Source organism: Corvus hawaiiensis, chromosome Z, assembly GCF_020740725.1.
Source record: "Corvus hawaiiensis isolate bCorHaw1 chromosome Z, bCorHaw1.pri.cur, whole genome shotgun sequence".
Classification (NCBI taxonomy): Eukaryota; Metazoa; Chordata; class Aves; order Passeriformes; family Corvidae; genus Corvus; species Corvus hawaiiensis.
The window spans coordinates 13,952,613-13,979,089 of record NC_063255.1 but is presented as its reverse complement, the minus strand read 5'-3'; the positions used below and the strand labels follow the sequence as shown (position 1 = coordinate 13,979,089).

The following is a 26,477-nucleotide window of genomic DNA, read 5'->3' as shown; positions in this document are numbered from 1 at the left end:
TGGCTAGAAGAGCTGAGCTGGAGACTGGAAAGGATACACATGTAGACACTTGTTCAGTAAAAACCCCTGCACTGTTACCAGAACAGTTTTCAACTTGGGAACTTACAGTCACGCAAATTTCATCCAAGGTACATTTAGCTCAACAGCTGAAGCTTCATTCAAACTTACCCAAAGCTTTGCAAAGCAGGGGTTTTTTTTGTGTGAACATAGACTGCATTTCAAGAAAAGAAATGTTGTAAAACAATTATAAATTCATTTCTCATTTAAGAAAGGGAAAGGGCAAGCACCTGGCTGATGAAAATCTTATGAATTGCTGTTCAGTTTTATTCCGCTTCTTCAAATGTGCATGACTTAGTACTTGAAGTAGAAATCATGTTCAATACATCATTTGAGGACAGTCTTCAGATGTCACAGATAGCAATTTCATACGAATGATGGTTTGAATTGCATGTGTTAATAAATAACATCCAGTGCCATGTACCACAAAGCATATAAAAGCTGTTTAACAGTGAAGAGCAATAGTGAATGATAGCACAGCTCATCAGTTACCACGCAGTATCCCTCCAGTATTTATGGAAGGGAAATGTACGCACAGAAAGGAAATTAGACAGGATATCAGAGTTAACACCATAATTCCAGAAACATGTTAAGTGCTATTTCTCAGTAGTTGCTAAGACTGCACACAGAGCCAAAAAAATAGACACAGGTCAAGGTTTTAACTGCTTGTGAACTTTCCAGTAAGAACTACAACTTTGGTCCATCTTTTCTTTGAAAGGAAAATGGTAACTATGGTATTATTATTTTTTATCTAATAAGATGTCACTCATTCTATAATACATGTTTTTAAAATGAATTCTGAGCTTATCACAGTTGAGCAAAATATCTTCAGTGAAGTATCTCTTTACTCATTAAAAAGCTCCTGAACAGCTACAGCTTTGAACTGCCTAGACATTCCGAGTTCAGCTGTTATTTTATAAACTAGCAACCATTGATATTTGAAATAATACATTGTTTTGTATAGGAAGAGGTATTTTCAGTCATAAAATGGCTCAGAGCCTAGATCATCAAAGCTAGATGTTCCCAAAGTTGTCAGTTTAGAGGCAAATTATTCTTTATTCACAAGCTGATACAGTGGTGGCACAAGGAGAAAGTGGCAAGTCCTTCACTGAGACTGTGAAATTCCTTCTCTTATGGAAACTGCACACATTTTGACTTCCTTTTATCAGTCAACAGTGACTGCCAGTGCTTTGGAGCTTTCCATGGACATTTTGCCTGACCATAAGCCTATGGCACTTTTGGGATCCACCTGGAGGGATCACAGCTCAGCACTACAGAGGCAAGCAGATCCAAACACCACCTGGATTTGTAACAACATCACTGTCACCTGGAACCTCTCATTATTTTCCAGAACTACAAGCTTCCTTCTTTTTGCTCCAAACTAGCTGCAAATAAAACAAAATACTTCCCCTTCTAAGCTGTTTCTGAGCTAGACTAGTGTCCCTAAATCAAAAGCAGCTCTGTTCCTGGCGTCAGCTATACAGGTATTTGGGATTATTTGCTCAATTACAGCAGTGATAAGGACAGTCAGCTCCCTTGTCAGTTCCCCTTCCTTCCTCAATTTGGTTTTACTTTGTAGGAGCCATGGCCAACTAATGGTCCCTTGTGGAAGAGCAAGAGGCTCTGGATTAATGCTTGTGTGCACCAAGGTAGCACAGTGGGGTTGGGATGCACCTTTCCAACATGAGCCTGGAGCACCCCATCTTCTATTGCATTTTTCCCTGCTGATCAAATCTTCAGGCACATAGAAGTATTGGCTCAGGAAGACTTTCAAAACCAGGAACCATCACATCATAAGCCCCTTTTTTCATAGCCAGGCTTCATCCAACTGTAAATACTGGACTTGCAAGTTCCTGGCAAGCAGCTTAGGGGATGTCTGAGGAACATTTATAGGCTGAAGCTTTGCAGTCAGTGTATCAGCCATTATTGTGAAAAGAAGCCAGATGTTTTCTCTGCTGTAGGAAATTCCTGGAGTCTTGCTTTTCTGATCCACTCTGTAGCTGGATGGAACAGCAGCTGCTTAAGTTTTCCTTGATTCAAATGCATTTGAATTTCCTATGATGATTCCTATTTCCAAATGCATCAATTTCCTATGATTTCAAATGCATAGTTAGGGGTGTCAAAAGGCAACAGAGAATCATGACCTGCAATAGATCTCTGCAAGTCTTTTATTTTGTTTCCTTCCAATTTGGGTATTTAAGATGGCAACCATCCATCTGATCCAAAGATGTCTCAGTGGTTATGCTAACAGAAATCTGACATCAAAGGCATTTCAAAGCTGTTGCTGAGCATGTATTGAGTGTGCCTTGAGGTTGAAATTTCAGTAAGACAAAGGTTAAGACTGTGGCTTATGCTAGCTTGATTCTCCAACCTAATACAACCACAATCCTAACACAGCTTCCCTCCAGCAGACAAGCTGGGTTAGATAAGGCAAAAACATCTGTGAAAAATTTTGATTTGCCCTGGGCGATATTTTGATCACAAAACCAACATCTATGGTAAACACAAACTCATTCAGAATTCATCATAAAAATAAAATACAAGGGAAATGTCAACCAAAAACTTTCACTCCTGTAGAAAGATATTCCTGCCATTAAATATCTTTATTGGTGATGTGGAAGAAAACAGAAAATCAGTGCAGAGAATATTTTCAGATGAGATGAAAATTGTCAAGACAGTAAATGACGAAGATTGGTTAGATAGGGTGAACTGGGTCACTTGCTAAAGTCGGTGGAATTTAAAAATCAACTTTCATAAAAGAAGGAAAAGGAAAAGCAAAGATGAGAGGCCATATATGAGGGGGGGTTGTATCCTGAAGTTCATGACATTGGGAAACAGCATCACAGTAGTGGCAACCTACCATCTGACTTCTGTAACGTAATGGAAGAGGTCCAATAACTAATATTTGACCCTGAAAATGTAAGAGAATACCAATGTTGTAGGCAGTGACAAATCCAGATTCGCAAATTTGTGCATCCGCACTTCAAAGTTATAATTTAAAGCATTCAGCAAGAGCAGAAAAAATTGAAGTCCATGGAATAAGCCTGAAGAAACTTGGTGTATTTATCTCATTTAAAGGAAGAAAGAGGTGATTTGACCAAAGTTTGCAAGCACCCCTCTGTGAAATAGATTTCTAATGGAGGCTGCACCTATTTGTGGCATGGAAAGAAAGAGCACAGTCCTGAGTTTGGAAGAAGCAGCAGCAAAAATGGCAGCTAGCAAAACGCAGAAAGCTTGAAAAATCAGTCACAGAATCACAGTCCTTCTGGGCAGGGCTGCTCTGGGTCTGTTCATGCCCAGCCTGTGCTGATACTGGGGGTTGCCCTGACCCAGGTGCAGCACCAGCACTTGGTCTTGTTAAACCTCATGATGTTCCCATGGACCACTCCTCAAGCTTGTCCAGGTCCTTCTGCATGGCATCCTGTCCTTCAGGTGTGTTAAACACACCTCACAGCTTGGTGTCACATGCAAACTTGCTGAGGGTGCACCTGATCCCTTTTTCTATGTCATTAATGAAGATATAACACTGATCCCAGTAAGGACCCCTGGGTGTCCCACTTGTCACTGATGTCCTTTGGTGCTCAAAGCTGTTGACCACGACCCTCTGGATGTTACTATCCAACCACTTTCTTATCCATCTGACCATTCATCAAATGAAACATGTAATCTGAGCAGCCCAGCTCGTGAGCACACAAAATGTGTTGATTTCACCAGGACACAACCTCCACCTAGCTCAAACTAAGGCATAGTTTTCCTTTGATCAGAACAAATACTGTTAAGGATGCAACCATCCTCTTACCAGCAACCTTAATTCACTAATCTAAGGCTAAATATTTACAGTCATTCTCTAAATAAATAATGATAATGAAAGAGAAGAAAGAAACCTGTCGCCCTTGTAGCTCTAATCTACAGTGAGTTTTGCACTCCATATACTGCATATCTTCATCTCAGCAGGCAGCCCTCATTCGAGAGGAACAGGTGTCATGGGCTGTTGCAGAGGACACAAAATGTTCTTTCTTCAGAGATTTATTTTATTGCTTTCGCTATAAAAAGTCTTCAGGCTCAAGCACATGAGAGCCCCATGTGTGTGCACAAACAGTGGGAGTCAGTCAGACACACACTTTAAATCGGTTTGGGGACTCCCAGTAATTGCAAAGCCAATTCAGCACCAGCTTCCCACAGCCACTGGCCAGTGAAATACGTCCAGGGAAACAGACAGCTTTCAGTTCTGAGTGGAGCAGATTTCCTGTATGAAACCAGCACAACATATCTGGCCACCAGAAAATAAATAGCTTTTCTGGGTAACTCTTTCTTCCTTAGTGGATTGATTATTTATTGAAACAAAAACCCCAAGCAGATCATCTATGTTCAGGACATTATGCTCTTTGTGCTGTCATAATTGTCACTGTATGCTGGAAAAATCTGTCAAGAGGAAAGACAGGAAGGGGACCCCTCCAGCATCCTGCACAAAACTGCACTGAAGGCACTCACTCACTCAAATGTGAACTCCAAGCAAGTGGCAGCTGGTAGACAGAGCCACCCAACAGATTTTCTGTCCTGTGAAGAGCACTGACCAACATCCCTCAAAAGGAATTTTCATTCCAGAAACACTGAAATTATCAGTTTTGACATTGCTCATGATTACTCATGGAATCTGAGATAATGCAAAAATGGTTTCAAACACTCCAATACTCTACTTTTCAGAAACTAAGCTTTCTAGCATAGTTTGCTCCCAATGCTGCTTCAAATTTACACAGACAAACTCAATTCTTCACCTAAGGTAGGGGGGACTGTCTGTACTGGATGGAAGATTTCAACTCCAGTTTTGATTACCTTTCTACAGTTTCAGATGACCCAGTAAGGGTCATGGCCACAGCAGTCACAGCACCAGAATAGAAGCTACCTGAACAAAGTTTCCAGTGTATTAGTGGCACATTTTACCTCCTCACATGCTCATAACAATGGCTCAGTGAACCCTGAGACTTGGATTGCTCAAAGGATTTGTTGAGCTCAGCAGAGAATGTTCCTGTGTTCCCCATCTCAACTACTCTTTGGGATACCATGAATCCAGCAAGGCCTGACAGACACATTTCCCATCTGGAGGGTGACTGCAGGTCAGGCGGACTGATGCTGAGTCTGAGTGGGTGTTGAAAAGGCGAAGGAGCAGCAGATCCAAATCCCCAGCACCCTCACAGAGGCCAGCACTGCCTGCTCCCAGCAGGGTCCTCACGTAAACAGGGGTACCCTTGTCAATCAGACCACTCCTGTGGGACGGCAGACGGTGCCAGCAGGAAGCTTCAGCCAAAATCTGAAGTTTGCTGATCGTGTAACCTACAATAATTACCAAGACATGTATTTGCTCCCATTAACTACAGCAGGATCTGGCAGCTGCGACATCCCTTCTGCCTCCTTGCCTAAACACAAACTTGGAAGAGAGGCATGAACAGAAATGAAGTGACCCGGGATCGTCAGGGAACTGTCAGCTTCCAGGTGACATGCAGGGAGCACTTGCTGTAAGAGGGACATCTGCTGTAAGCAAACTCCTGCCTCTTGCTGGATCCTGGGGGTGCTCATGGCCTCCCCTCAGTTCAGATGTAAAGCAAAACTTCAACTTTATGTGGCTGCAAAGCCGAGACCAGCTGGGCTCAACATTGCATCAGATGGGCAGGAGGGTGAAGTCAGTCACTTCTATGTTCACAGCTGCTAGGAGCAAAAATCTCACTGGTCTTCCAGTGTGTCTGTTACTCCAGTGATTTGCAATGACCACCAGGGCCAGGGTGTGTCCCATGAAGGCTGGGACTAGGGATGGAGACACATGGAAAAGAATTTGCAGAAAACCACCATTCCTTATCTTTCAGATAGGCACTGCAGCACAGGACAGTAATTTTATCACCCAGCACTGTTTGTTATGAGTCTGATTCATGCTCCCATATGTTATAACATGACAATATTTTTACTTCCAGAGCCGAACAACAAGGAAACATACTTCCAAGTGAACACACTGGGAATTTAATGTCAAGCTTCTTTAGTTCAGATATCGTATGAAACAGATAGCAGATATAGGGGAATAAACAGGAAACATAGTATCTCCATGACTGCCATCTGTATAAATAAGCATGGGGGGAGCTTGAAGGTTCACTGCACTTCTGTTCACGAGTCCTGATGGGCTTGCAATAAAACATTTCCTCTCTGATAGTTCATTGATCAGCTTCCCTCAGCCTGGAGTTTTCCTTATGGCAGCTCCCTATTAATGCCACATTTGCCATCACTCCAGTATGCCAGTGTTGCAATGGGAGCTTTCCTTAACACCAGCACCACAGTAACCTGCACTGCCCTTTGCCCAGACTGGTGGGTGAGAGGCTGGACATGCCCCAGCCATGCCACTCACAGCCCAGAGAGCCAAACGTGTCCTGGGCTGCACCCAGAGCCCCATGGGCAGCAGGGGAGGGAGGGGATTGTGCCCCTCTGCTCCGCTCTGCTGAGACCCACCTGGAGCACTGCATCCAGCTCTGGGGTCCCAGCACAGGAGGGACAGGGACCTGCTGGAGCCAGTCCAGAGGAGGCCACCAAGATGATCAGAGGGCTGGAGCACCTCTGCTGTGAGGAAAGGCTGAGAGAAGTGGGATTGTTCAGCCTGGAAAACAGAAGGCTTTGGGGTGACCTAATTGTGACCTTCCAGTACCTGAAGAAAGCTGACAAGAAAGATGAAGAAAGATTATTTGCAAAAGCATCTAGTGACAGGACAAGGGGGAGTGGCTTCAAACTGGAAGAGAGTAGGCTGAGATTAGATACTAGGAAAAAATTCTTTACTATGAGGGTGGTGAGGCACTGGCACAGGTTGCCCACAGAAGCTGTGGATGCCCCATCACTGGCAGTGTTCAAGGCCAGGCTGAATGGGGCTTTGAGCAACCTGGTCTAGTGGAAGGTGTCCCTGCCCACAGCAGGGGGCTGGAACTAGACCATCTTTAAGGTTTCTTCCAACACAAACCATTCTGTGATTCTATGATTCATTCTCTGATGCCTCAGATCCCAGTTGAAGCCACTGAATCACTGAATCCAGACCATCTTCTCACCCGCTTGTAACACGACAGAGCTAGAGGTAACTCCAGAGATCTAGCAAAAGACTGCCTTCCAAAACATCCAATCCCTCCTGGAAACTATTTTCCTCTGTCCCAAATCCTTAACTTTGATCTAGCAAAAGCTAACTTGATGACTCATAAGGGTAACAGTGAATTAGGAGAAGCCTTCAAGAATATTGAAAAATTTTCTTTTTTATTAGTTTGTGATATCAAGTAGGCATTGACTGAAACACAGATATTTAGCAACTTCTTGGTTTTCATCAAAGGTTCCTTTAAAATCCTGGACACGTCAGCTTACAGACGGTGGCTGGCCACTCTGAAGGTCCTTTGCTTATGTCTTGGGGTGACTTTATGATGTGTATCCCATATTGCTGCCCTATGCCCAGAAATTAATTTGTGTACCTTTCTATGCCTTTAAACTGAGCCTGAGAGGGGGAAGGAAAAACCGAGCAGAACTTCTTCAAAGCAGTTTGCAGCTTGTTCAAGGTCACACAGAGATAGAGGCGGCTCTCTGCGTTCAGCTGCAGCAGGAGATCGACAGGGAAGGGAAGCACCCGGCTTGCTTTTCTTTCCAGCCAGCTTTCGGCAGTTTTTTTTTTCCTCAGCTCTTTTTCCTTTGGAGAGTTGAACTTCCATTTTCCTGGGACTTCGTTTTTTTTTCCTTTTCTCTCTACTGGACAGTTTCAACATCGGAATACACTGGGAGGACTTTCCACCAAGCTCTTGGCCCTGGAGGTGGGCCCACCACCTTGTCCCAGCTCCAGGGAGGGGGAAAGAGATCTACGGAAGAACTCTGAAATTTTCCCAGGTTTCTCTCAGCAGAGCGAGAGGTTTTATTATTTAGCATTATTATCCTTTTCCTGTGTGCTCGTCAAATAGTTTTTGTCTCTTTCACTTTCCTTCAAGGAAAATTTATTTTTCCTGAACCTGGTGGGGGAGGGGTGGTTGTGCCTTCTCTCAGAGGATGCATTTCTAAATTTGACCAAACCAGCACAGGTTATTTCTCATTTCCTGGGTCTTACTGCTGTAACCACTGCATCTGTAGGCAAACTCATCCCAGGTTTTGTTCCTGTGAGTGTTCTGGAGCTACCTGCACTTCTTCATTAGGAGAAAAGAGGAGGCTGGGATCAATTAGTGACAGAAATAAGCAATATCCTCATGTGAACTCCCCATATTCTACTGCAGGGAATAAGGGCTGGGGAGGCTGCAGTGCTGGGCAGCAGCAATAAACCATGTTTCTTACTAATCACCATTCTGAAACACAGTCAGATAAACCAATCCCAGGAAGAGAGGTGTCTGGTACCAACTCCTGTTCTCCAGGGAACATGATAACCCTCTGAAAACAAAGATAGGACATTCAACAGTGCTGAAGTTTCTCCCTCTTAACTCTGCAACGTACTGTTTCTATATCCACAGAATTAAACTATCAGTTGTGCTGCATCAAGTGCCTCTGTCTGGAACACCCCACCTGAAATCCCTTTCTTTTGCCTCATCCTGTCGCCACGTTGGTTTAATTTTGAGCTGATGTTGGCAGCCAACAGGCAGTTCCTTTGGTGGGTGCTGCATGCTTGGCTGAGCCAAGGGAGTGCTGCAAGCTGTGCCACACAGTGCAGCAACCACAGGAACTGCTCGTCAGGCTGTGTTGAGCAGTGGGACATCCAAGAATGCCTAATGGCACTTTGCAAAGCAGAGGGAGCTTCCACTCACTTCTCAGATCAGTTCAATCCTCTCCCTGGGAGCACCTGTGCAGAGTGCTGCCCCTGTGGGCTGGAGATGCACACTTACTTTCTAAAGTAAGAAGGAGCAACTTCCTGCAAATTCCATAGGGTGTTGTGAGGCTGAGCCCATGGATGGATGCATGGGTGGAGTTTGGTGACTGAGTGAGAACTGCTGGTGTTCTCTGCCCAAGCTGTGCTCCTGGGCAGCATGTCAAGGATCAGGGTTGGTCTGATCAAGTTCCTGGGGATAAGCTCCAGCAGGACTTGCAAAACCTGAGTGTTGAGAAGATTCGGGGCGGGGGACAAATAGGCATGGTAATATTATATACAATTCTTCAAGAGACACACATTTGCTGCCAAGAAATTACAGACATAAATGCTTAGACTAGATGTGCTAGGATTTCATCTATTTCATAGGAAATAATGAAGCCTTTTAGTGTGCATTTATACTTAGCACCATGCTGCATTCTTCTGCTTTTTCTCCTCACCTTTTTTAATGATTTCTTTTATGCTGAAGTATCAAGCACCAAAATAACTCAGTGATGGGGATCCTTGGCATATAAAATATATTTTTAAGGCTTTTGTTTTTTCCTGGAAATTCCATTGTACAAATCTTCTTGCACTGGAAACAGAAAATATCAGAGCCATCAAACATATGCAATGCCATTTATTGAAGCTTGAAACAAATATGTCATCATAGTTTGCTTTTTAAACCTTGAAATGTTAGAACAAGCTGTGAATGTGAAAAATACACATTTTTTCCTGAGCAATCTGTTGAAGCTGATGTGTCTTGGGCTAATATGATAATATAATAATAATAATACACCTCTGCACTTAGTATTCAATTCAGTTTTGAGACTAATGACCATCTGGGTTCAGATCATAAATCCACCTTTACTTAAGAACAGCTGTGTCATAATAGCAGTGGCACTGCTCTGTTAAAACAGTTCATGTTGTCACAGTATTTTCCCTAAAGTTTTAAGCTGAGCAACAGTAATGACTGCACTTCCCTGGGTAGAAAGACCATTTTGACTAATGTCTGTAATATAATTTATTCACTTTTCATTAATTTCAAATGAAATTAATAAATTTCAGCTCCCTGAAGAAAAAATGAAGGCAGAGATGGTTTAACTCCATACTAGCCCTAAGGAGCACTGGAAAGGACAACAACTCCTGCAGGCATTTTCCTCCCATCTGCACCATATCCACTCGGTCAGCTCCTTTCTCATTAGCCCACATACCTGGCAGTCTCCTTCTGCTGACCTCTGTGGATAAAATGTTATGCAGGTACCTCTATGCACAGAATAATCTGACCCGGAATGTTGTCCCGCCCAAATCCTATAGGATGCTTCTGGGAATGTAAGGCACATCTGCACTGCCCACCAGTCCAGGTTGTTTGGCTATTGGGAAACTGCTCTACACAATGCAGCCCAAGCCGAAGCCCTGCCCAAATCCTTCCTGAATCAGGCGAGACACCTCTACTCCTGCACGATTCAATACTTCTGTGTCCAGTGGAGTAAGACCTGCCCAGATTTCTATTGCTCAAAGGGTCCCCAGAAGGAGAGAAGCACACTGTGAAACTTTAAAAAGCATCATGTCTGGCGCTGGCCGGCAACACCACAGACATCTATTATTGTAAGAGCGTGTGCATGCATGCACGTGCACCACTGCAAGTCATCCCCATGTCTATTAATCTAGCACCACATTTTTAACAGTGGATTTTGTTTTATCAGCACCTAAACCTGGGGTTATATTGCCATCACAGAGGTTAATAAATCTAACCTCACCATGCTGCATATTTCAAACTCCCAGAGATTTCAAGTGAAGAAGTAAGTCCTCATTCAAAGGTCACAAACCTTTGAAAAATTACAATTTGACTCGTGGTCATCATTACGTTAATACATTATAGCCAGGCTAAAATACTTCTATTAACTTCATAAAGGTCTGTCTAGAAAAAAAGCTACTGCTAGTCATAGTTCTGTAACCATAGTGACACTTGGATTCATGACCACAAGTCTCGCTGTATACTGCATAAAATGTGACATTTCCCTGCACTACAATCTGAAATTGTAAGGTAAGTAGGGTGCAAATCTGAGATTTTCAAAAAAGCATGAAGAACCAAGGTGTCCAAATCCTACTGAATTCCAAAGGAATCTAAATGTCTGCTCTTGTTCAGCTCTTTACAAAATGCCCGGTTTTGTTCAAAGGGTCCAGTCTTGGTTCCCTGAAGTTTGTTTTGGCATTTTCTTCACTAGCAAAACAGATAGGCTGTTTGGCTAGTGGTGCCCTCATGCCTGAGGCCCGAGCTATGCAGATACTATTCTGGGCCTCAGATTCCTGTTCCAGGAGCCCTCAGCTCCACTATGATCAAGGATTTACAATGGGGGAAAAGTCTGCTGTGAGTGAATGGTAGTGCTCTTGTGGATGTGGGCTTATGCTCTGCTGGGAGATACTGGATGAAATGATAGCTCTATCACTGAATATTTGCGTGAATTACAAAGTTTCCAGTTGTTAGTTGGCCTTTATGCTGATGGTGTAAAATTGGTTTCAAAATGTAGTATGGGAAATTTCCAGCTGAAATGCTTGCATGCCACATGTGAAGCTGCAAGAAAGGTTTAAATCTGTAAAGTTGAAATCTGTCATAAAAGTTAACATGAAAATAGAAAACCTGTTTAGCTGGGTTGTCTCATTGCTCCTTCCTTCGTCATTTGTCAAAGAACAGAAGGATTTCAGTTTTCAAATGCAAAAGACTCAACATCAAATTGTCCTTACCTACATCTGCTTAGAAGTCTTTCGCTTTCTCGCTACGTGACTCCTTTACTCTTTGTGCTGTAAACTGTGGAACCCATTACAGTGCCTGGTTCCTCTGCCCAGCAGCTGTAATATTCTTGAACCAAATGGAGCTGACCACAACATAAAACTGGTGGAAGTGAGAAGTCAATAGAGAGAGAATACCACCCTTTCCAAAGGGTAAGTGTTGAGGTTAAATTTTTGCTGCAGAACAAGCTGGTGCAACCTCTGTGCTCCATCAGATTCCTGACAGCTTTTTATGTTCTGCTAACTTGTATCATTCGTGTCTGAATACCTGCAGCTATGGAGACTGGCCATAGTTTTGACTTGGTTGCTTTACCTGATTTCAAGTGGCCTCAGATGGTTAATTTTAAATGGAGAGGAACTACAGATGATACTTCAGAATGTTGTTGCCTGTCTAGCAAAAAATATGCAAACCCAAATTTTTCTTTACACTGAAATTATTCTATCAGATGGAATGTATAAAACTGTCTAAGAGATATTGCTGGTTTCTCCCCTAAATGTGTAAAAAAGACACATAGATGTGGCACTTAGGGATGTGCGTGGTTTAGTGGTGGACTTGGCAGCACTGAGTTAGAGATTGGACTTGATCTGAAAGGTCTTTTCCAACCTAAATGATTCCCTGACTCTATTAAGGTGGTAGATGCAAATGGTTTTGCTTTTGTGCTACCAAGAAAACTTGCTTAGAACATAACTGGGAACTTAACATCCCATATTGATGGGGTTTTCAGGTTACAGCAAGACATTTGTAGCAGAAGAACACTGTCAAGAACACGTTATGGATGAGGTATCCTTCAGAGGTTCAGTCAAGTACTAAGAGAAGATTTTTCCTCCTGAAAAAAACCAATGTTTCAATTCATCCTGCCTATCATAAACAGATATTATAAAACTCTTCTTTTAAATTTATGAAGTGAGCAATGAATTCAGAGAAACACTGCCCCTTCACCTTGGTTCTTAAAAAAGGAAGGCAAATGGGCATAAAGAGAACTGGCCCACGGCAGGTAAGTGTCTGTTGCCCCAAGGGCCACCTTCACTAAGCACTCTCGAGTAAGCAGTGCTGGTGTTTCAAGCGGATTTCAGAAAAGAGATGGAAGAACAAGTTAAACATTCATTACAAAAAATCAGAAAATTCTTGCAAGCCTGTTTCTAGCATCTACACATGCCTAAGAAGTACTAGCTGCTGGTACATTGTAAATTATGTTACAAATTTTGGACTACTACAGAAAAAAAAATGAAGCAGTAAATTATGACTGATAACCCTAGGTGATGTGTTTTCCTAGTTTTGATCACAGATTTCCATTTATGTTGGATGGTTCAGAAAAAAATAAGGAACGTAAAACCTGTAAACAAAAGCTCTATTCAAGGAAACAAGATAAAAACAGCTAGTGCCAAGCTGCTTGGTTGTTGTTTTCTGGGTTTTGAGGTGGTTTTCTCCTAGATTTAATGTAATTTTGTTGTTTGAAGCCTTGCAGATCCCCATGTCTTGCTTTGTTACGAATCTGGGGCTGACTACATGTGAAGCAGCACTGAGTCTGTATTGATGGCAGCAAGCACTTGCCAATGCCTTTCAGCCTCTGGCAGAAGTGAACCGACAGCTGGTCTTTGCTGCAGGGCAGCCCTGTAGTGAAGAAGATGAGAACACTTAGCTGTATTTTGCTGATATACTCTCTGTATAGGCAAGATCACCCTCTAAAAGGCTTTTGAAGACTTTACTAGAAGGGCTCTGAGCTGCTGCTGTTCTTACCTGAGGGTACCTGCTGGATACAGCAGTACACAGACTACACATAAAGATCTGTATCCTTCTGTAAGCTTTCTGCCTCCCCTGATGCCTCTTTTTCTGGGCTATTAACCATCTACACAACTGGGTCCCTGGGCCTTTGAAGGACAGAGGTACAGGACACTCTGACTCACAAAAGTACTTCTCTCCACCTCTTGATTTTGGACAGTCTCACCCTACAGGACACTGATTTTTTTACAGTGTTTGTCTGTAAGAATTTTTTTACTTGCACTTCCAGTCCAGAATTTGCAGTTTCCATAGAGGGATCTATCTTAAGAAATGGCATCCTTTTGGACTCACTATGTGTCCTTCCACAGACCCCAACGCAGCCTGAGTTACCTAAAACAGGCCAATACAAGCAGACTTAGTAATTTAGTTGTGGCATCATAAATTAGGGATGCATGCTCAGAGACTGCACTCCCCATCATGGCAACATGAGGCCAAAAGAGCTGGAAGACCCAACAGCATGGTTCTGCCAACAGAGCAGCCAAGCAGTAGCAGGCCAGGCTGACCTGTAATTACTGAGCCCACAGTACTCAAAACAAGTTGACAGACTGAGTCAGTCCCCAGTTTTTGCAGAACCTCAGCACAACGCCTTCTGAAAACTGTTTCATGCAGGTATATTACTGTACCTGTATTTTTCCTGCACTCTTGCAGATTGCACTTCTGATATTTCGTGGGCTTGGCTTTATCCACACACATACTGTCATCTTCAGTTTCATTAGTTCCTGTATTCATGCATTTCACAGTTCTTTGCTGAATGCCCCCTCCACAAGAAACAGTGCACTGAAAAGAAGTAATTTTAACATATATGAAACTTTTTTTTACATGGAAATTTTGTAATATGCCAGCTGTGGTGTAATAGGAAGCTAAAACTGCCATGTGATCCAGAAGCAATGGCATTACAGTACTTTGTCTGCTGCATCCAGACACCTCCATGGCGCATTTTGGCCAGATTTGGCAGGATGCAGTAGAGGGTAAATAGTATAAATACAGCATCTTGGAATGTGTAAATAGAGGGAGAGGACTGTTTTCTACAGGGAGGAAAAGGAAGATTTGCAATGCCAGTTCTACAATATAAGAGAGTAGTAAACCAAATTAGTACAAATTAGGACATTTTTTGCTTCCTGTGTTTTCTGACTATCTAAGTTAAACATGAATAACTGATTGCAATGTTAGGTCTAAAAAAGACCAAACTAAGATTTTAATAAAAGCCCAAGAAAGGTTTTGCTTCTTTCCTGGCATTTAAACAGTGGTTACCCTTTCTTTATGACCACAAAAGAACTGCCAGCTCCTTGTTCTGGCTGCACACAGAAGGCCATAAAACCCAAACACTTCTAAAATATCGTCCTGTACCATTCTGTAAATGTACTTAATTCTTCTGACTTCCCAGAGTGTCTCAGAATTCCAATTAGTTTTAAATTCTTTTTCTCTACAGATAAATAGTGCCAGCAGATAAATGAGATAAATAATTCAGCAGAAAGAGAATGTCAGCTAATGAAGCACAAGAGACGAAGGCAGAAGCGGAACCTCTGTCATTTTTCTGCAAGTTGTCCTCTCTGTAATGCATATCTCTGTGCATGAAACACAACAGTACTGGTGTGAGGTACACTGAAAGATCTTAGGTATTCTTGCAACAACTTTATATTTATGCTTAAAATATTTTTATAAAGTAAAATTATTAATGAATACATCAATATGGGATTAATAAATCAATAAAATAGTTGCTATAACATTTGGTATTCGATTGCCTATTTTATGCAGTTCACTTCCATATTTAAGTGTTACACTAACTCTACATTACATTGTAGTCATGTCTCATCTAATGGCTTTGTGTCAAAACCAACTCATTACATTTTCTGTGTTAAATGAGACTCCATCATTTCATTATTTGTGGCTCCTGCTTTTAGCATTCCTTCAATATTCCATTCTCCTGGGAGGAGTATTTGTAATGTACGCAATGTTGATTAAGGAAACTGGAGGGAAAGGTTTATCATATATACCAATTTCTCTATAGATAAATATGTATAGCAGATACTGGAAGGTTCCCCAAAAATATGCCTCATATTTGTCAGTAAGATTTCCAAGTACTAAGTAGGAGGCTATTGGTCAAAATTCAGAATTTCTCTTTGTGTGGGCAAGCACAATATTCCCCAAAGTTGTTTTGAGAATAACCCAATCCCCTCCAATAGCCCCAAACAGTGGAAAATTTCAAATGAGCAATGGAGGAATGTTAATGTTAAAACTCCTTTTTTCTTAGACAAGATAAAAATTGCAGCCCTCCAGCAACATATAATGCAGCAACAAGAAGTAGAAGCTACAATATCTGTCAACTGAAGGAATGGACACAGGCTGGCTATTAAATGCTCAGTACTGTTTTCAAAAGTTCTTCTCTTGCACAAGAAACTGTACTTGCAGTACAGGTACAGGTACTGCAGTTCAGATACATGTGCACAACACGACCACATATGGCCAACAATATGACAAGAAACAAGACAGAAATAAAGTGAATCCTACCGGGCTCCAAGCCTGGTGAATCCACTGTGTGCAAGGCTGCCTGTTACACGATGCAACGGCATCAGGTCTTTTGGTCCAGTCACAGAGCCCTTCCCGGGGGCAGTAGATGCGCCGCTTCTGCTGGCCACCACCACACGTCCTCGAACACTGACAAAACAGGGGCCCAGTCAGAGGTGGGAAAGGATGAGAAACCAGAAACAGGCCACAGAGACAGCTAGACATGTTCATGCAGAAATGTGGGGCCACACGTAACAAGAACCCCGTGTCACTGGCCCATGGGTTTAGAAAGATATATGAGCTAGCTTGCACATCAAATGAAGAAGACACGAAGAAAAGGTCTGCACTGAGGCACTTATTCCATGTGCTTGGAAGGAGACAGGGAAGAAGCTGTTACTTGGAGAAAAGCTGCTCCTGGCACATCCTACTGCAAGGACTAAAGGACAGCATAGAAGAGGCTACACGGAACAGGCAACATAGAACTGCTCATCAGCATCACCAACACCAGTAGCTTCTCTAACAAGAACGAGATTAGAAGTCATGTGTCTGCAAGATTAATCTATAACACTAACTGAAGACAGAACAAGTTCATAAGATGCAGCATTTCATTTTTATGAGGTGGTTGGGGAAATTAAAATTCAATCCATACAAAAATTGAACTGTTTGGCAGTAAAAGTTTCATACAAAGATAGTGACCCAGGTTATTTTTTAAACATTCTTCTGTCCATATTCTAGAATTACTTATGCACTGATATTTTACTATTTTTTCACTAAGTCTGTAGTACAGTCTACTTGAAATACACTCTGGCATGAAACAAAGTACCAAATATACTTTGAATAATGCATTGTTCCTCCTACAAGGAATTGCATCCCTATGGACAGAGCAATGTATCTGACATCTGATAAATTAACCTTCTCAATCCATTTCTATCCAGTGTCCTTAGCATGAGGACAACTGTCAGGGTTGGACTGGTGTTTTTATAAAGTAGTTTAAGTGGCAAACAAGTGTAATCATTCGGCTATTTTTATTTTTCCAACCCCTGCTGATTGCTCTGACAGCATACCCTGGTCTCCTCCAGGTGTGATTTGTTAGTGCCCTGCAAAGAAAATGTGATCACTTCCCTTAAAATCCTGAAGCATCAGGTCCACAAGGCAAATATCATGACGCTTTCTCCAGAGCTGCTTTCAGTGGGGTTAAATTTTAAAATATAACCAGACCATGTGCTTTAGCTGACATAAATATGTGCCTGGCTGCCTCCGAGTTTGTTGGCACAGATGTATACTACAAAGGGACCCAAAAGTCAGATTTATCTTGTCTGATCTAAGCCTCTGGCCCCATAAAATTTCAGTCCAAAAGTGTAAATGAAAATCCTAAATTCACCATAATGAGAAAGCAACATTAAAATGGCAGCAAAAAGGGTTCATCTAAATGAACCACATTTACTGATCCAATAGGATAGCTAAAAAAAATTTTCTTCCAGGTCATCTGCTTCTCTCTTTCAAGATACAGTAATTTACAACTCCAGCTGTAAATCACGTGCAATTCTAAGAATGATTCTGTGAAGCCTTATGAACACCTGTATTTTATGAACAGCTATTTTTTGCTGTAGCCATACACAAGAACTGCAGAGTGGCACTCACCAGCTGCGTGTTCCTTGGAGCAGAAGTTTACCTGACAGCATGGGATCTAACAGCTGCTTGTTACCTGAAAGGAAATTGCTGGTTCCCAAAGTTTCTTTTAAAGAGCAGTACCTCACTCCAGGGCTCCACACGCCATTGCAAGCAAGGCTCTGTGTTACAGCTAGTGTTGAATTGTGGTTTATAGCTGAGTAACTGGCAGTGGAAAGGCCTGAGAAGCCGCTTTTCCCGAACATCAATGCAGTGAACGTCTCGGGTCTTGAAGCCTCTGCTGCAGTTCACAGAGCACTGTACACAAAACAGAGAGAGGCACATCTCCACATGATGCTCCACTGAGGGGCTGTACCTGCCCCAGTCACAGAGGAGGAGGACAGCCTGAGCTTTGAGCATCCTGAACAGAGGGAATTTCCAGTTTACCATAACAGCAATCTGTTGTGAGGCTTAAACACTGTGGTTTTCCTTACAGCAGCCCAGAACATGCTGTGTAAGTACTTCCCCTCCTACACTGCTATGGCTGTTAATAATATGGATACATATTTAATTGGGAAATCTTGCCAGCTATTTCCAAAAATGTCATAGTGAAAGAGTCATAATGCAATAAATACAAAAAAACCGGGTTCTGTATGCAGGGATATTGTCAGTTCCTTAGTTGCTTCGGAGGGAGGAAGGGAATGAGTAGCAGTTCCCACCCTCGCCTTCCTTGCACCTCCATGGCACCAGGAGGATCCACACCCCAAGAGCAGCCTGAGTTTGAGAGAATGGGAGGGAGGAGAGAGGCACCCTAAGCCTCACTCACAGCCTGTGAAGTCACTGCTCAGCTTGGGGCTCTGCTGAGGAGCTAAGTGAGCCCTTCCAGTCTCCAATTTCTAGCCAGAGCTTCTTCCAAGGCCTCATGCAGCATCACCAGGTCCTGTCCCCAGGCACCAAGGCTCAGGACCTTTCCTGCTCTGGAAGAACTGAATTTGCTATCTCAGGGATAAGGAAAAATACGTATTTTGTCTTCACTTAGAATTAAAGCCAGTTCCAACTGCACCAGTTGAATGATCTCAGATTAGCTTTCCTCTTTTACCACTATGATGCAATAGCAACTGATTCTGTTCTCCTTTGCACAAATAAGCATCCTTAGTTGAGCAAGGAACCTGAATACAATACTTCTCCTAGGAGATGAAGAATGGATGGAAAGGGAATCCTTACTCTTGTCCACAGGACAGGTTTCTGTCTGTCTGGATAGAAACAGTGGACGGAAGTGACTGTGTAAGAAACTGAGAACAACAGCCTCAAAATATATACAAATTATATCTGTCATTAAACTCAGATGCTAAGACTTAGTCTGAGGCACCTTTCTTTTAGGAGAGGGGAAAAATTAGGTAAAAGTAAAGGAGCAGAAAAAGCTCTACTACACAAGCAGGGAACCCAGCCATCTTGCCGTGATAAGGTCCCTTAAAAATATTTGAAATGAGTAACAAAATACAATTGCCACTTGTAAAGCAAGCAGAATTTAGTCAATTTTATAGGAAATTGTAATTAGGTTTGTATAGTTCACTTGATGGAAAATAAGGAGGGTAACACAAATCTGATAGGAGAAGCCTCTTGCCTCAAACTTGTTTCATAACTGGACCGACATTTTTTAAAATTTGCTTCTGTAATATTTTGTCACTAAACCTGATTGCTAGCTATTTTTTGTGACATGAACATCATTCACTTGTTGCTAGAGCAATGACATCTATGAAGAAAAAGTGAAGGTGAAATTGCCCTACTGCAGCTGCGAGGGCAGGATGTCTATGCATCTTTTAAAATTAATTTCGAAGGCTTAAATGTAGTTATATAAAGCCTTGGCCTTTCCTGAACTTTCTAAACAGGCATGTAATTCCTGTACAAATCAATTTTACATCAAAGAGCTCAATAATACCACAGGTTTTGTAACTATAACCTTTTATTTCTATCAATCTGCCCTCTAGCCCAATGGCAACAACATTGTCCACAGAAATGATCTGTACTGAGAAAGTTTGACACACCTATCTTTTTCCTTATTAAATCAACAATATTTAAACCAGAATTTTTTAGTTTATCTCTTTGTAGTCTTGAAAAGTAACCTGTGGTTTGAAACTCTATTTTTAGACTGCATGAAGACAAAATGTAATAAGCTTCAAGAAGTCACCAAAGTCCTTCCAGGTGCTCTTCACACAGCTTAAAATACCAAGATGGAACTCAAGCACAATTCTTTGGGTTCCACTTAGCCGCCTGGACACTCTTCTGTCCCTTGACCAGGCCATGGGTACAAAACTAGGACCAAACAGAACCCTGTACATAGCAGGCATTCTCCCCAGTACAATTTGCTTTTAGTTTTTTTGGCTTTTTTCTTTGGTTGTTGTTTGGTTTTTTGTTTGTTGTTTTGTTTCATTGTTGTTGTTTTTTGGTTTTTTTATTTAATGTAAAACTTAGAGGTTACGTGGATGGGAAACAGACCATATGGTATAAGAGATAGTACATGGTGACAAGGGTGAATAGGAACACGACAACTCCCTCTTCCAAATTCCCACTGCTTCTTAAAATTAGGCTATGCCCCTAGAGGCAGAGATTAAAAAGATGCCACAAGCAACTATGTACAGCTTTGCCCTCTCCATAGAGCATGAACAGTGAGTCCTGCTTTGGCTCTTGCTTTGGCAAGAGTTAATGAGCACAACCCACCACAGGAAGAACAAAATTCACAGCAGATGTATTTCCAGATATAACTTGGTCAGGAAATAGGCAAATTAGTGCTGAATAGTCAACTGGGAATCATGTATGCATTCACTGAGTAAATAATTGTTTTAAAAATGAAGTATGTGGAATTTCACACTCACTGAAATTTGCAAGCTTACTGTTCACACACAGCTCTGAATGAAGTTACCTTGCTCCAATTTCCTGTTTTCCAGCTAGCACATGGGCGGAGATAACATCTCCTTGCAGGATCAGGCTTTTTCATGTCCTGACAGTGAGATGTATTCCTGCTGCTGCACTCCACGTGTCTCCAGAAAGCCCCCATTCCACAGGTTGTAGAGCACTGCACAAGGGCAAGAGAAAAGCCCAGGGGCAAACTCAAAATTAGTACATCATTCTGGGAACAATCCTGGAACTTATATATATCTAGAGCCATTTTAGATGACATATGTTATCTGAGATACTCAAAAGAAGACTTCAGATTCACCTAAATTTTACTTAGTATTCTGAAGAAGGGCTTTCTTTTGGTTTCTTAAGACAATATCGATCCTGATTTATACTACACACTTCTTTTCTTTGGCAAACTCCTGCTTACTGAGACATTCTAAATCTGTACCAGCTGTCCCACTGTTTTCTTCTTTTATCTTTGGGGATCCCATATAAAATGTAATTGCATCCAATTTTCAGCATTGTGCCCTCTCTACCCCTCATACTACCTCATACTGCTGATGAGATGGTCAGTTAATTGAGTGCATGATGCTGAAAATCTTAAATAAATGCATGAGAATCTTGGGAAAACTACACAGGAAAATGTTTCTCTAAATTATTAATTCAGAAAGTGGCTGAGTGTTTTCAACATTTGGGAGGATTTTAGTGTCTGAGGAAAGAGAATATTGATTATTCCAGTCCATATCCCAAGAGTGCACACTCCTCACAAAAAAACCCGAACACTGTCATTGTATTCTGAAGCAGGAAGGGGTGGAAAGTGGTTGGAGACGCCCATTTACCTTTTTCTGCCTCAGAAAGGGTGGGACAGCGAACTACACCCATAGAGCCAAACCCAACACACACTAAGCAGTCTTTAGCTGGCACGGGAAACAGCATAAATAATCTTGGATTAAGTCAACATAACAATGAAGAATGCAAATGCTATTGTGGGGTTTGAACTCCCTGTGAGGAAGTGGGAAAGTTAAATATGGAAAGCTGAGTAAGTGTCCTTGGAAAAATAAGGAAACTTAAGCTGAAGCTAATACAGGAAAAAAAAAAAATCAACACTGAAGACATGGAGAGTCCTGAGACACGTATCCAAGAGGCCACAAAGGTCCTGTTAAAGGAAACTGCATGCCTAGTGACACACCTTTCCAAAACAATTTTTCTGACTGAGAGGATGGACTACCCTTGTCCTGCTTTCTGATGGGTTGATGCCTTCCCCAGCACCAGTCAGACAACACCAAGACTTTACTGAAAGGTTGCTTAGTCTTTGACCAACGCCACATTCTGAGCACATGTGAGAAGACCAAAGACAGCTCCACGGATGATGCTGGGCAGATCACACTGAGAAAGCTTTATGTTCTTGTCTGAGGAAGGTGGAACAGCAGGACTCTTTCAAACCCTGCTGTGTGCAAACACAGGGTCAAGAGAGAAAGGCAGGATACTGCAAACGGTTTGAGGATAAAGCCTTAGCTTTCTTGACTCTCGTTTGATGCTAAGTAAGTTTCTGAAGACATACTGCTTTTCCCTTTTGTCATTTGGGAACCAAGATTTCCTCTTGGCACAGCAGATGTCGATCCCAGAAGAGGGAAAGTGCAGGTGACTTTACATGACCAATAGCAGAGGTGCTAATAGAATGAGCTGATCTGGTGGTAATGAAGTATCTCTGGTATCCAGAAAGCTCTTAGAAAGGGAAAAGTGAAAGCCCAGAATGGCCCGGGAAACTAGTAGGAAAGGAAGTAAAAGTTATAGACAGGCACTGGTGTAACTGGGCACTGTTTTGCCCTACTGAAATTAGTGGTCTTCCTTGAGGGGGCACTTGCCAGCCCTGTTATGGGACAGGTCACACCTTTCCATCCAGTGACGATCACTGTTCTTGGAACTATTTATTTACTAGTATGGACATCTCCTACAGAGCAAAGCAATGTCAGAATATTGGCAGCTACTAAAAGAGAAAGAGTGTAGCAATACCAAGTGGTGGTACCCAGGTAGATGCAGTGGTCTTGAAATGGAGAGATGTCTTCTAAAAACAAGCTCAAAGTTTTACTGAGGACGAGTACACAGAAAGAACAAAAACAAGTCACAAAACTGTACATTGAAAAGTAAGTAAAAGTAGTGAACAAAAAGAAAAGGTTCTGTGAATGTTAGACTCAAGGTGTGTGTGTGAAATAGGTAACTTTTATTTAATGAGAAAGAGAATAGCTGACCTTACTAATAGAACCACAGAATGGTTGGAACTGGAAAGGACTTTTCCTGAAGCAGGGCCACCTAGAGGCAGTTGCCCAGAACCATGTCCAGATGGCTTCAGAATATCTCCAAGGACTGAGGCTCCACAAATTCTCTTTTTCATCACTTCTTCAAATTGGAAAAAATAAGTTAAATGTGCCACACTTCCCATAAAGTTTATTTTAACAAGTAACAATATCTTGAATGAGAATAGCAAAAGATGACTAAATCATTAAAGGACAACAAAGTTAGATTTATTAAGTATCATCAAATTGACTTCATCAGTTCTGTGAAATCAAATGTATTAACCTTATCTCTACATTCATTCAAGTGTTCTTCAATAATCTTTTAACAGTTGAGAATTAATTTTTATAATAAATTGGAGAAGTCCCAGCAGACTCGATAAGAAAATCTTTCTGTTTATCTCCAGGAAAATAAAAAGTCCTATCTATGGTCTAATGGAATGCTTCACCAAGCTGACTTCACAGGAAGATAAAAACCAAATTATTAAACAATCAAGATCAAAATGGCAAATACTGACAAAGATGATAAAGCAACAGAAAAGCCCACATGGACCTATCTAGAAGAAATAACTCAATTGAGTCTAATCCTTCTCTGACAGGGGGACATGGCTTAATGAAAATAAGGAGCTGGCTGGTATGATGCATTTTTACATGATTGCACAAAGCATTATTTTAGCAAATGGTGGAAATACAGTCTAGGTGAAATAATTACAATATTGGTGTTCAACTAACTGAAAAACTGTGATAAAGTGGTTCTCAGTGGTTCAGTGTCAAAATGAACAGACATTTCAAACATGATTCTGCAGGGCTCTGTCCAAAACCAGGCTCTCTTCAGCATTTTCATCAACTAACTGAATGAGGAAAGACAGTATGCACTTAAGACATTTGAAGATGATGACAAGTAAGGAGAGTTGGAAGGAATGTTGAAATCTGATTTGATGACATCTCCTCACAATAAAAACTGTAAGAAAGTGGTAGCCTGAAATACAAAAATAGATACAAAATGCTACATTCAGGGAAAACTTTTTATGCACTCATGCATGTGTGTGTACATATAAATATAAATATAAATATAAGTAATATAAATACAAACACACACATATACACACACACACACACACACGTAGCTCCCAAATGTAACTGAGAACTTCTGCTGATCTAGAAATACTGTAGAAGGGATCCAGGGTTTACAATGGACCACAAATTGAATAAATCAAAGCATGAAGGTTGCAAAACAAGACAAATCTCATTTCTGCATTTACAAAGAGGATATTAAATAAAACTATAGTAACTACTCCATTTTATATGCCACGTGTCCGCTGGGGCCACAATGAACATCACTGATAAAGAAATATATGATGATACTGAAGCAAGACCAGACAAGAACAACAAAGTCCCCAGATATTTAGAGAACCCAAGGAAAATCTGAAAAGAATTTAGAAGTCAGACCCCAAAAGAGTTATTAAGAAGATAATTGTCCTCCACAGCCTGCATATGAAAAAGAGAATCTTCATTTTCAGTATGGAAGATGCTGGCTATGTAAAAGGAAAATATTTCAAGGTGGATAACAAATGACTAGGACAGAAGGTAACATCTCTGCATTGCAGGCCTTTGCTCAGGCTGTGGTGGGCTTGGGGCCACAACCTTTCCTTGATGTTCTCTTGTAGGCTCTTCCACCCAAGCAGATCTAAACACAGGTCTTCTCTTACAGGGCGATATGTGCAGGAGGGAATGCTTTATGTGCCACTAGAACATGGGAAGCTAAGGCCATTCTCACCTGGCCACAGGAAGGCACAACATGACATTTCAAACTGCCATCAGCAGTGTATGTCCTGAACAAGTGCTGATGCAATGGTGACAGAGCAGGGGTCTTACCCACTGTCTGCATCCAACATGATCTCGGGGGTCTAGATGTGCCTCCACTGACATGGGATACACTTAGTCATCCCATGCTGTCCTTTTTGGCCCTGCATTTCTGCATTTCTGTGATTTTGAATCATTCCCAGCAGACCCAAGAGTAAACAGGTACACAGAAACAGACCTTAGATACCCTTCTTCATCAATACTGAGACACAGAGGCAGATCAGGGCTAGGCGGTTTTTAGATTTGACCTTGTTTAGCTTGGTAAAAAAGGTGATCAAAAAATGAGGTGATTAGTTCAGATACCAACATCTCTCACTTTAGGTATCATGATTTCAGGAATATAAAATCCATTAGCATAAAAAGAACCATTTTTACATAAAAATAAAACTTTACAGTGGAAATTTGTAAAATGTGACCAGGCCCCATGTCATGGTTTAGTAGAGTTTGGGTTTTTTGTTAGAGGGCTCCATCAGCCACAGAAATGATTCTCTTGCAAAGAGGTGCTTACAGCTTCCTCTATGACCTAACAGAACCTATCAACTGGCTAGTTTGAATATTGGCAACTTTTTAAGCCACTTAAGAAGCTTGACACACCTCTGTGACCCACATTTAAGAACGAACAGAACCCGGGAAAGCTTCTCTTGTCTTCCAGCTTTTGGACAGGTAGCGGGGGGGGGGCCTGCAGGTGGCCCAGCAGGGCCGGGCCGGGCCTTGCTCAGCCCAGCTGGGTCAGCCGTGGCATGGCCCTCGTCCATCCGTGGCTCCCCCCAGCCCTGCTCTGTGCAGGCAGCCCCTGGTTCGGCTGGGGCTCGTCTGAGGCCGCTGCCCCACTGCGCGGCAAAGATCATGTGGCCGACAGCAATAAGCGAACTCCAGCTGCAAGGCCCGGGTGAGATTAACCCTTTTAGTGCTGTCAGTTTCCTCCAGAACAGATGAAGACTGCAGCCATGAATCCTCTCCCGAGTCAATGCCATAAAGACACCAAAGTCAGTGAAGAAGGAAGAGCTGAAACCCTGAGGGAGGAGAAAGAGGAGATGCTTCCAGCTCAGAAGTTGAAATTTTGTTGTAAAGCTATGGTGGTGATGGACTGTGATACATCAGAGTACCCACTGTAATTCCATGAAAGCATGGGGGGTTGAAGCATTCAAACTGTAATTGTGAGCAGAAGTACTTGTGCTGAAATAAGCAAATGACAGTAGCTGTAATTTGATGAGGACCCTTTGCTCCCAGGGAAGGGGGAGAGCCTCTATTCCTAGAGATGAAGATGCTTCCAGAGATGGGTGAAGAGAACCTTTGTTTCTGAACAGCTCAACCTTAAAATGGTACCCCATTAGCTCAAGATTGGACCCTTGAAAACAGTTGTGGGGAAAGCTGTAAGTTGGGGAAAGGGACTTCCACATGTGAGCAGAGAACCAACCCGGGCGGCTGTCTCGCTGTGACATTGAAGCCATGAGAGAACTGTTTCTTGTGGAGATGCCTCCATAGCATGAGTAAGAGGGACTCCTCTCCCTAAGTGAACTGAACAAGGTTATTATAGAAGTGGTAAACAGACTGAACATCTCAAGGGTTGTCTTTTTACATTGTCAGTGCTCGGAGAAGGGAGAAAGGTGGGGGGAGGAGAAGTGTTCTGAAGGTTTAGTCTGATTTTTTTTCCCCCCTTTCTTTTAGGTCTGTTAATAAACTTCTTTATATTCTTTTAAGTTTTGTACCTGCTTTGCTTTCTCCTAATTCCTCTCTCACAGAAAGAAAATAAGTAAGTAATAGATGGATATTTTGGACCAAACCACTACACCCCATGATGACTATATTAATTCTCTGTAAGCAACCTAATCTTAGATATCCCAAGTTACCACTTTTTTTG

General features: G+C 42.0%; 1 protein-coding gene across 2 annotated transcripts in view; it reads right to left on the bottom strand.

The window, feature by feature from the left end:
* Window positions 1–8,056: 8,056 nt before the first annotated feature.
* The window catches only part of ADAMTS12 (ADAM metallopeptidase with thrombospondin type 1 motif 12), a 159,050-nt gene continuing 140,629 nt past the window's right edge, over window positions 8,057–26,477 (bottom strand). The window contains exons 20-24 of one of the 2 annotated variants that reach the window (XM_048291834.1): window positions 20,485–20,637; window positions 17,709–17,882; window positions 15,960–16,106; window positions 14,075–14,228; window positions 8,057–9,476 (exon numbers count right to left, since the gene is read on the bottom strand). In XM_048291834.1, the coding sequence (XP_048147791.1) occupies window positions 9,427–9,476; window positions 14,075–14,228; window positions 15,960–16,106; window positions 17,709–17,882; window positions 20,485–20,637 (678 nt within the window). In that variant the 3' untranslated portion in view covers window positions 8,057–9,426. Of the gene's footprint in view, window positions 9,477–9,504; window positions 13,284–14,074; window positions 14,229–15,959; window positions 16,107–17,708; window positions 17,883–20,484; window positions 20,638–26,477 lie in introns of those variants that run through there. The other variant, XM_048291833.1, reaches the window with a different exon arrangement.